The following is a 12,296-nucleotide window of genomic DNA, read 5'->3' as shown; positions in this document are numbered from 1 at the left end:
TAGATGCACTTTTATGATGGACAGATCCACTTTTATGATGGACAGATGCACTTTTATGATGGATAGATGCACTTTTATGATGGACGGATCCACTTTTATGATGGATAGATGCACTTTTATGATGACAGATGCACTTTTATGATGGACAGATGCACTTTTATGATGGACGGATCCACTTTTATGATGGACAGATGCACTTTTATGATGGACAGATGCACTTTTATGATGGATGGATGATAGATGCACTTTTATGATGGATGGATGCACTTTTATGATGGATGGATGATAGATGCACTTTCATGATGGATGGATGCACTTTTATGATGGACAGATCCACTTTTATGATGGGTAGATGCACTTTTATGATGGACAGATCCACTTTTATGATGGGTAGATGCACTTTTATGATGACAGATGCACTTTTATGATGGACAGATCCACTTTTATGATGGACGGATCCACTTTTATGATGGATAGATGCACTTTTATGATGGACAGATGCACTTTTATGATGGACAGATGCACTTTTATGATGGATAGATGCACTTTTATGATGGATAGATGCACTTTTATGATGGACGGATCCACTTTTATGATGGATAGATGCACTTTTATGATGGACGGATCCACTTTTATGATGGACAGATGCACTTTTATGATGGACAGATCCACTTTTATGATGGATAGATGCACTTTTATGATGGATGGATGCACTTTTATGATGGACAGATCCACTTTTATGATGGATGGATGATAGATGCACTTTTATGATGGATGGATGCACTTTTATGATGGATGGATGATAGATGCACTTTTATGATGGATGGATGCACTTTTATGATGGATGGATGATAGATGCACTTTTATGATGGATGGATCCACTTTTATAATGGATGGATGGATGGATGGATCCACTTTTATAATGGATGGATGGATGGATCCACTTTTATAATGGATGGATGGATGGATGGATGCACTTCGTTCACTGCCATTATAAAGCTTGGGAGAGCCAGGACTTTTTTAATATAACTGATTGTGTTCGTCTGAAAGAAGACTGTCACACACACCTAGGATGAGCTGAGGGAGAGCAAATCATGGGCTAATTTTCCTTTTTGGGTGAACTATCCCTTTAAAAAAAAAAAAAGAGGGATGCACCAATATGAACAATTTGGTAGATACAGATGGATGCATGGAGTAGTGTTCATAATGCTGTGTATATGACACTCACAATCATAGTTATTAATGTGCATTTCTGTTTGAGCTGAAGCTAAAGATAATCACTAGTAAACTGGAGCGCTTTACTACCACGTTTATTAACTTAACCAAACACATCCTATATGAGATAAATCAGATAAATATACACAAAATAAATGTAATATTGTGAACTTTACTGTGCTAGTTATGAATGTGTGGATTCGCTCTTCCCAAAGCCACGCTAAAACGTTCTCATGTTCACGTCCAGCTCCACGTTGTTTAAATCTCAAATGCACTGGCACATCTGTTCCCCCATCAGAGTGTGTGTGTGTGTGTGTGTGTGTGTGTGTGTGTGTGTGTGTGTGTGTGTGTGTGTGTGTGTGTGTGTGTGTGTGTGTGTGTGTGTGTGTGTGTGTGTGTGTGTGTTCCCCCATGGGCATCTGGTCTAAACCAGGTGTGTTCAGGAGCATTGTTGGAGCGTTGCTATTGTGAGGAACTGAAAACCACTGACCATTGACCAACACACACCTGCTCTAAAGTCAATATTTCTGTGTTATTTAAAGAGTGTGAGTAATATGAGCCTATAGGTGGAGCACAACACACACCGATAATCACACACGCAGGGACGTGCAGCAGCACACACACATTTAAAAAAATAAAATAAAGTAAAAGGATTCCTCTCACTGCAAAAAATGCGTTTCGTCCAAACATCTAAAAAAATGTCTCACCCCATTGGCAGATTATTTAGCTTATTTTAAGCAAAAACTCTCTTCATTTTGAGTATTTTTCCCTAAAACAAGACTAATACTGAGGAAGAACATCGTTAAGGGTTTCTTAGTAAACAAAGTAATAGTTTTCTGAAAAATCTATCAGAGATAAGTGAGTTTTTGATCAAATATCTGGAGTCAGAAAAATAATGTTGTTTATCTTTGAATTTCCACGTTTATTTTTCTGACCCTTGTTTTAAACATCACTTCATTTTTAATATCTAGATGTTCACTGGAAAAGTAAGAACATACTTTTCCAGTGTAACAGCTCTCCTTGTTCATTTTAAATCAGATTGCGACTCATTTGGCTCCCATCGGGAATGGTGGTTTGAGGCATTGAAGTGTGTGTGTGTGTGTGTTGTTCAATGTCCATTAGAGATCATGTCTCAAGGACAGCCGTACCTCTGTACTGTACCAGAGTTAATGTGTAACGCTGAGGTGAGAACACAGGCTCGTCATTCATTGTGTGATTGAAGTCTGACCTACTTCATGCTATAATGGACGAGATTTGCAGGTTAATATACTTTGATTGCTAATGTTACATTTTGAGTGGGATGTGCTTGTGTCAAGGTGTTCTCTGTGTTCCTGTATTTAGTGTTTGATCAAAAGACACCATGAAATCAAAAATAGTGTTTATTATAAATGATCCATTCTGTGCATGTCAGTATAATAAAATAAAAAAAATTGTCCCCTCATAATCTTTAATGAAAATCGTTACATGTGGTATGACGTGAGGGTGGGGCTATCGCGGTCACTCTCGTTTGGGTGGAACCTATGGGTGGAACGCTTTCCGAGTGCTAGATTACCCCCTTGGGTGTGTGTTATAGTCTTCTCTCAGACAAATAACAGTTGAGTTATATTAAAAAAGTCCTGGCTAATCTAAGCTTTATAATGGCAGGGATTGTTTCTCTGTTTTTGAAGTCCATAAAAATGCATCTGTCCGTCATACAGCGCCGGCCCGTGAGGTTGTGGGGCCCTAGGCAAGATCATAAAATTGGCCCCATTGAATGGCGTTATTTCCCTGTCAAATGTCGAGAGCACATTATTGTAGCGCGAGCGCGAATCTCTCGCGTGTACGATGTCGCGTTTTCATTGGTCAGTCGTTGAAGCCTATTTCTGATTGGTTGTTGCCGTTTCGACGGCGTTTATGCCAAGAGCAGAGAGAACAAAACCGTAAAGAAGAGTATTTCTCTTCTTGCGAGCACACGTAAGACAGTCTGTGCACATACAGGCTTAGTTTAAGCGAAGATGAGAGATTCGCGATCGCACTGGACACGTTTTAAGTGCAGGTATATTCTCTGAGTGAGCCCAGAGACAATTCTTACAAGAGCAGCGTATCTGAAAGCGCACACACAGTTCTGGCGCGCGAGCAGGGAGATTCGCACTCGGCACATTACATTCCACACGCGAGCAGAGAGATTCGGGCTCGCGCTCTATATTAATGTACTTTTGCGCTACAATAATGCGCTCTCGACGGGGCCCCCCAAGATAAGGCGGGGCCCTAGGCGACCGCCTATACTGCGCCACATGGCTGTGGGGGTTAATAAAGGCCTTCTGAAGTGAATTAATGCGTTTGTGTAAAAAAAATATCCATATTTAAAACTCCAGCTGATTGCATTATATCATAGAAACTGTTGGAAATGTTAAATGTTAAAGTTTTATGGCAGTATGAAACAGAAGTTGCAGTTTTTTTGTCTTGTTTTGTGCCGTTTATCCGAGTGAAATGCTTCAAATGTGGGGCGGGGCTTGATTTAGTCTGGGGGATTGATTGGATGGCTGTGGTCTGCTATTGGTGGATCTCATGTGAGTGACAGGTTGCCCCGCCCTCATCATCAGAGAAGAGATATTCTGACTCAAGATTACATGAATTTAAAACAATAATGATGTGAATGGATAAATCATCTATAATAAAAAAACAAACAAGAATTGTCAGATTTGGTTTCATGGTGACTTTACTACTCTGGGTTAGAAGTTTATTCAAATCCCTAACTGTACATATGAGTTATAGTTATACCTATATCTTAGCAAACTGTTTCTGATTATGCCACAGATTGCTCTGAAACTGAAGTGATCCAAGAGCACAGTTAGCATTTCCTGCTATAAGTGTTGCTATTTTATCCTTTTCCCTATGGGAGCTGGTCAAGATTAAGGAATGCAAATGCCTTTGTAGAGTTGGAAATCCTTTATCATGTCCTTTATCTGCAGTGTTTGACTGCGTGCTGAACGTGAGTTGAACTCTGAGCGCTGCTGGAATTGAGGGGCTTGTCTTATGAAAACTTGTTTTAGTGGTGTGAAATTTACCGTACAGTACCACTTGTCAGTGTGTTTGCACACAGACGGGAATGTTGACTCATGTCCTGTTGTTCCGTGTTTTCCAATCAACAATCTTTTTTGTGCCTGGGGCTGAAAGCGTGTGGTTTAACAGCATGAAATGTCTTGCTCAAGTCATTCATGGTAAACACAAACACAATGCCAGACTTCTGAGCAAGCAAACTTCTGATTTCTCCTGGTTGAGTTTTATGATTTATATCCAGTGTCTCAACAAACCTTTTAAACCTACCATACTATGCCCTTTTACAGAGTCTTGATGTTGTTTTTGGGCTCTACTAGAGCAGGTTTTCCTGCTTGAATGTTGATGATTTCCTCATATTCTCCATTGTTGCAGCTCGTCTCTTCCCAGTCTGTCAGTAATAGTGATGAGGAGTTGACTCCAGTACAGGAATTGACTCTTGGTGTCGACTCTATTGCTGTGTCCAAAATCGCTCTTGTTTACTGATTGTTTACTAAATCTCTCATCTAAAGTGCATGGCAGTTGAGTGCACTATAAGCGAGTGTAACAGAGGCCAGCTAGTAGTAGTTGCTGTGCGAGTAAGCCTCACTCCTCTGACCTCAAGAGACGCTCCAGCGACTGATGCTAGAGGTTTCAGCCTTTAGCCTCCTTGTTAAAGCGTCCGACTCTCATGCCGGCGGACCCGGGTTCGAGTCCCGGTCCGAACAGTAGGGGTTACATTGGTGCCGTGACCCGGATGGGAGTGAGGTTTAGGGGGGTGAGTGTAACAGAGGCCAGCTAGTAGTAGTTGCTGTGCGAGTAAGCCTCACTCCTCTGACCTCAAGAGACGCTCTAGCGACTGACGCTAGAGGTTGCAGCCTTTAGCCTCCTTGTTAGAGCATCCGACTCTCATGCCGGCGGACCCGGGTTCGAGTCCCGGTCCAAACAGTTGGGGTTACACGAGGAGTCAATCAAATGAAGCGAGCCGCAAGGTAATACAGTGACGTCGGCCTAGTACACCGCGTCAGAGAGCTGTCGCAGAAACTTTGTCACACACATTTATTTAAGTGCTTATTTTAGAAATAGAAAACAATCACAGCGACTTTAGTTTGTAATTATAGGCTTCCTCCATGCTAGCTTTAGTTTAATATATGGTAGCCTATATATTATTGCAATAAATATAGATTTGGTTTCCCATGGTTAACGTCATTAAACTAACCATGTCATAAGAATTCTGACATCAAGAAGAAACGCATCAATAGTGTTCATTATTTATGTATAGTATCTTGATCACCTTTTAAGACAATGATCATGTGCGTTTAGCGCCATCACTCGACAATCATTTTTCGTGACTTTTCCTATGTAAAATTATGTATTGGCAATAGATATAGAAACATTGATAGCCACAAAAGTCATCGCTAAATTGGGACTAATTTGGACGGCCACGCTAAAAGTGTGAGGTTTAAATACGAGGATTTTAGGACTTTGTGTCAGGGGGAAATAATTTAAATATGTAACAACAGCAATTTTTTCTGAATTCTAACCCTGTTATGATGTAAAGTAAATGGAGTCGAGGAGTCGAATCCATAGACTCCCATAGTGGGAGTCTGGAATCGGAGTCGACTCCAAAAAACCTGGAATTAAACACCCCTGTATTTGGGCTCTACTAGAGCAGGTTTTCCTGCTTGAATGTTGATTATTTCCTCATATTCTCCATTGTTGCAGCTCGTCTCTTCCCAGTCTGTCAGTAACGCTCTGTTTAGTTCCTGTCTCTATGAAGCCCCTCCTCCTGAAAAGCACACTGTGCTCTGATTGGTCAGCTGGAGCAGTGTGTTGTGATTGGTCAAGTGTTTGGGAAATGACCCACCCCTTACCATAACTGGCAGTTTCAACACACTACTAACTAACTCAACAGGCCCCGCCCCTTTATTCTGCGTATTCATTATTTAAATGAGGAATATTGTGACGTGGAGGGTCTTTGCAGAGCTTTTTAATGCTCAAACAGCAACATTACACACTAAAGAGAGACGAACATCAGAAAAAATCATGATAGCTCCTTTTTAAACTATATTTCCTCACCTAAAACATTAGAAATAACGACTGGCCCTGAGGATAGTGTATCTCTCAGTCAGTAATCAGTTAAAACGCTCAAACCTGTAAGGGTTACATATCCAAAATGAGCAGTTGAGCATTTTTTCATCTTATGATCCCATGCTTTGTTTTATCCACCCATACATGATAACCTGTCTGTCAGGAAATGCCTGATGAGTCAGTCTGACCGCTTTTCTTTCTCTCCATCTTCCAGCAGAGAGCGATACAGACAGCGCCAGTGAGGAAGACTCCAAAGAGGTATGTGCCAAACACATGCAGAATATTTCCCTGTGTGGAGCTCGACAGAATAGAGCGCCAATGTTTTCATTGTTGTGATAGTGGCCAAAAGAAATAACTAAAAGAAGAGTGCTTTAATGGGTGTGTACAAGCAATTCCCAGAATCCTTTTGTGTACATGTTTGTTTATTGCAACAGCTTCAGGAGTGTGAAGAACTGAATTGTGGTAAAAGGAGTCCAGGGCTCGACATTAAGCATGTTCATGTGCAAGTAAATCGGTCATTCACTTGTCCGAGTAAAAAAAAATATTGTCCGGAAAAAACGTAGATTTTTTTTGTGTGTGTTGTAAAAATAAATTATTCTGAAGCAATATTCTCACTAGTGTTCAATCAGCTTTGGTATATTTAAATCTGCATATTTTTGATATTTTCCCCCTAATCTTATTAAATATAGGCTATGCTTCAGGTTTCATATTATATTCTTAAATTTTATCTATACATTAAAATAAAACAAGAAATCTTAGGGCTGTTGCCAATGAAATTAAATCATTTCCACCGAAAAATTACAACTGCATTAAATAATGTTATGAGATTTGTATTTCTGGATACATAAGACATTTTAGAAAGTATGTTTAAACATGAAACTACATTATACACTACTTACACTAAATTAATGCAGAATCATTCTTGCATTTTGGTCATTCCCTAATTATTTTTTTGTTATTAGCGTTTTAATCCGCTTGTCAGTCGAGCAAGTAAAATTCACTTCCCCCTTCAAAAAATCCACTTGTCCTGGACAAGCATTAATTTCGAGCCCCGCAGTCCTATAATGCCCTTTACCCAAGATTTAATATAAGTCTCAGGTGTCCCCAGAGTGTGTCTGTGAAGTTTCAGCTCAAGATACACCACGGATTATTCATTATAGGATGTTTTGAAAGCCCCTATTTGGGTGGCAGCGGAAACACACTGTTTTCGTGTGTGTCTCTTTAAATGCAAATGAGCTGTGGCTCCCCGCCCCCTTTTCAGAATAGGGCGGAGCCTTTTTGCACTAGTTTGTAGTAGTGGGAAGTTCGGATCATTTTACTGACTCGGATCTTTCAGTCTCTTTCAGCAAAATGAACAAATCTTTTTTCGAGTCATTTCGTTCATTTCACCTAAATGACTTATATTGTTAAATAGCCCCACACATCTAGTACTTATGAAAATGTTGATTACATTTGAAAACTACATAAAAATAAACTATAGGGTACTGCAACCAAAGCCAAATTATAAGAAACTGAAATTTTTAATAATTGATTAGTTGTTGGGTCAGGCTATTGCAGTCTAACTCTGTTAGTTCACCTCACCTCCTGATCCAAAACATTCTTTCTCTTGCAACATCATATTTATCACGTTTGTTCTCCGCCTCTCGTGTCTTCGAGCTCCTCGAGACGTTCGCTGTCGACTCGTCTGTGTCTGACTCTGATCAGATCTGGGGGCTGGGCCGCCCGGACCGTGCGTGACACAGGTCCGGAAACAAAAATGATCAGTTCTTACGAGTCTTTCGGGTTTGAGTCTTTCGTTCTTCCTGTTAGTCCCATAGAGTCCATGCTGTCAATAAAGGAAACAGAAAAGATTAGTTCTTTTGATCGAGTCTCGGGTTTGAGTCGTTCGTTCTTTTGTCACGTGGCTTGTCAACGTATTGAACACTAGTTCACAACCTTTTTAGTAAAAAGCACGTAGTTATTTATTTTATTTTTTATATTATTCTCAGTTAATATCAGACATATACAAATATGGGAAATATATTGACTATTCAAGTCTAACATCACAAATTCAATTAGACTAATTTTGAATCAACTGTGTGTGTGTGTGTGTGTGTGTGTGTGTGTGTGTGTGTGTGTGTGTGTGTGTGTGTGTGTGTGTGTGTGTGTGTGTGTGTGTGTGTGTGTGTGTGTGTGTGTGTGTGTGTGTGTGTGTGTGTGTGTGTGTGTGTGTGTGTGTGTGTGTGTGTGTGTGTGTATATATATATATATATATACACACACAGCATGGGACTAACAGCAAGAACGAAAGACTCAAACCCGACAGACTCTTAAGAACTGATCATTCGGAGATTCAGAGCTGATTCAGAGGCCATATGTTGCGTAATGCGCATGCACGGTCAACACAAAATGAACGAATCACTCTCTGAGACAACTCGGTAGTCCCGAGTCATAATAAAGATTCGTTCAAAATGAACGAATCGTTCATGAACGACACATCACTACTAGTTTTGATAAACGACAGTTTGGAGTGTGTAGAAAGATCCAAAGATGGATCAATACCAACTGTTTGACTTCATATTACCGCACGTTATATTTTGTGAATGTGCTGGTTAGAACGCTTCACAGTCGCTAAAGTTACCTTTGTCTCTGGATTCGCAGAGATCAGAGCTATGTCATTAGTTTGCGTCTGAATTGTACAGGCGATGAGCATTTTCGGGTTAAAAATAAAAAGTAAGAGAACAGATTAAGAGAAAATAGAAGCTTTAGCCACATTAGCACATTCAGAAAGGCCATTTGCAAACACACATTAGAAAGTGCGGGATCTGAAGTTAGATCACTAAGGGTGCTTTCACACCTACCTTGTTTGGTCCGGATTTTCAGACTTTTCAGTTTGGTACGAACCAAAATTACAGCTGTGAAACCTCCCTCGGACCATGGTCCGGACCAAACAGACGAAATTTGGTCCGACGAAAAGAGGTAGTCTCGGTCCGGACCAAACTGAACAAAGGTCCGGTTCGTTTCTTGTCTGAAAGCATTTTCTGTATAGTTCGGACTTTCAGACTATTTACAGGAAGTTCTGGTGTAGGATTAGTGAAAAAACACAGATTAAACTCACAGCACATGCAGTGATGGAGCGCGCAGCATTTTAAACAGAACCGCTTGTGTGGTCATGTCAGCTCGCGTGAACGGCGTCTGCTCTGCTTGACCGCTCCAGTTCATGTGCAACGCAAATGATCACTCCGTCACGGTTTGTCTGCTATATTATTTATTTAAGCTTATTTATTAAATTCAGGCAAACGATGAAACATTTATTAAAATTAAGATAAAAAATACAAAGCTTTCTACAAAACAAAACTTAATGAAGTGGTCAAAATTATTTCTGTCTCGATGTCTTTGACATATATTGCACATCTGTGCACCTTTCATAACCAATATAGCCTAGATGAAATTTAAAAATAACATTATAATATTTAAAAATAACTATAAAATAAAATACATTGTTTGGCTAAAAAGCCATATCTTCTATGAGCTCCTCCTTTCCTGTCGGCGCCGATACAATGTTTGCACAATGAGGACGTTCATTTGGTGGATTTACCTCGAGTATAGTTGATGCTGCAGATAGTAATGCCATAATATTAACAGTATTGGCAACGATGGGTCTGTTCATTCATTCTTGTCAAAGTTACGCTGAATTGACAACACACTGACGTCAGACGCACGTCCGCTAACAAACCAATCAATGTTAAGATGCAGCCCACAGAGATGAAGACGACAGGACGCCAGTGCGTCATGTAAAGTTCTTTGGTGCGTTGACATAACTGCAATGTGAAAGCAAACCAAAAAGAACCAAATGTCCAAACACAAACTTTGGTTCGGACCTTGGTGCGGACTTTCAGGTGTGAAAACGCCCTAAGAGTCTGATTTGATCCATCTTTGAGAAGCAAATCGTGTGTTTACTGACCCTCGTTTGCAAAGCAGTCCAGTGTACAATGACTCACACAAACATACGACTTTAGCTCATTTCTAGAGGCACATACGCTTCACAAATGACATGAATCAACTGCATCCTCAGTGCCTCAGATGACAGGAGTTTATAAACACAGCTAACACACTCGACTACAACAACTCAGCCCAACTTGGCCTTTGTTGCGTGTTCCCGCGGGCGGGATTTATGTATATTTTAAGGGTTAGTGATGTCACTTACTCGTTTGTATCTACCAGCCGTTTGTTGAAATCGTTGTAAAAAAACGATTTCTCTAAAATAAAATATTTCCTTTTGCTTTGAACACTGAGCGTCGTTACTGAGCAACATTACACATCAAGTTAAAAAAGTCAAATCATAAACAAGGTATATCCGAGTGAAACGCTTCTCAAACAAGAACAAATGTGGGGCGGGGCTTGATTTAGTCTGTGGGGGATTGATTGGATGGCTGTGGTCTGCTATTGGTGGATCTCATGTGAGTGACAGGTGGCCCCGCCCTCATCATCAGAGAAGAGAAGAAGAGATGAAGAGATATTCTGACTCAAGATTGCATGATTTTAAAACAAATACGCACAGATAAATATTTTTTCCATTATTTCATAAAATATGTGTTGCATTCTCAGCATTGCCACTAGAGGCACTATCACGTAAACGTCATGTTTTATCTATGGTGTCTTTCAGTACTGTAAATGCAATCTTGCTGAGCAAGTTAATGATCACATGTTTATATCTTATCAGTTTGATGGCACAGGCATTTATATGAAGCTCTATCGCCCTCTGGTACTGAAGTTTGCTTGTTAGCATCGCATGCCAAAAATGCATTTGCATATGAGCATAGAGTACGTTTGTGTTTGTCTTGGGTCTGTGAGAGGGTTTGTGGCCTTTGAAGCAACGCCGCCGGTGCTTGTTCAGCTGTTTGCTCAGACCTCTTCGACTACTGGAATTAGTCTAACCAATCTAAGCACTCGCTCACTTTGGCTTTTTCCACGATCAGTGCTGGTGATGCTCTCTCACAGCTGTTGAGTAAACCACTCATTTCCTGAGTATAATTTTTTGTAATTAGTCTTGTACAAGCGTGCCAGATCCATTATAAAGCAACTGTACCTCAATATATAAATCTATTTTGGTGCTTACAAAACATTTGAATCATAACCGTTTTTAGCGTAAGGATACAAAGATGATGCATAAACCCCTTGTTATGTTTTGCACAAAAAACAAATATTGTAAAAGTTCATTTTAACATTCATCATACCTAAAATGTTTTGCATTGCGAATGCATTCAAAAATAACTATTTACAGTTGTTTATCATATCCTTATAAACAAAAAATTATTATGCGCAGTGTCATATACTTTAAACAGGGTTTCCACGGTCTTTAAAAACGTGGCCTCTACTGTACTCGTACAGTTGAACTTTACCTATTTCCTTTTAACATAATTTGCTACTTGCACAGTGAAATAAAGGTGGAACTGAGGAGGAATGTTTTAATGCATTTAATTGGACACAAGTGCAAGAGGAGTCATCAATATTTTGTTGTAATTTTAAGTGCATGCAGTAGATCAGATAATTTTTTTATTTTATTTTATTGATTTTGGGTACAATATACACTATATTGGCAAAAGTTTTGGGACACCTGCCTTTACATGCACATGAACTTTAATGCCATCCCATTGTTAATCCGTAGAGTTTAATCTGGAGTCGGCCCACTCTCTCTAACAGCTCCAGCTCTTCTGGGAAGGCTTTCCTCAAGGTTTAGGAGTGTGTTTATGGGGATTTTTGCCCATTCTTCTAGAAGCTCATTTGTGAGGTCAGGCACTGATGTTGGACGAGAAGGCCTGGCTCTCAGTCTCCGCTCTAATTCATCCCAAAGCTGTTCTATCGGGTTGAGCTCAGGACTCTGTGCAGGCCAGTCAAGTTCCTCCACACCAAACTCCTCATCCATGTCTTTATGGAGCGACGCTTTGTACACTGGAGCGCAGTCATGCTGGGACAGGAAGGGGCCGTTCCCAAAC

At 40.1% G+C, this 12,296-nt stretch overlaps 2 protein-coding genes across 2 annotated transcripts in view; one reads left to right on the top strand and one right to left on the bottom strand.

Moving 5' to 3' along the window:
- gnpda2 (glucosamine-6-phosphate deaminase 2) overlaps positions 1 to 12,296 on the bottom strand; it is a 469,370-nt gene that overhangs the window by 189,363 nt on the left and 267,711 nt on the right. The window lies entirely within an intron of this gene.
- irf2b (interferon regulatory factor 2b) overlaps positions 1 to 12,296 on the top strand; it is a 42,319-nt gene that overhangs the window by 23,875 nt on the left and 6,148 nt on the right. The window contains 1 exon segment of the mRNA XM_067458094.1: positions 6,536 to 6,579. Within this exon segment, the coding sequence (XP_067314195.1) occupies positions 6,536 to 6,579 (44 nt within the window).

This window comes from Pseudorasbora parva, chromosome 11 (genome assembly GCF_024679245.1).
Source record: "Pseudorasbora parva isolate DD20220531a chromosome 11, ASM2467924v1, whole genome shotgun sequence".
NCBI classification, from domain to species: Eukaryota; Metazoa; Chordata; class Actinopteri; order Cypriniformes; family Gobionidae; genus Pseudorasbora; species Pseudorasbora parva.
This window is presented reverse-complemented; position numbering and strand designations above follow the sequence as displayed.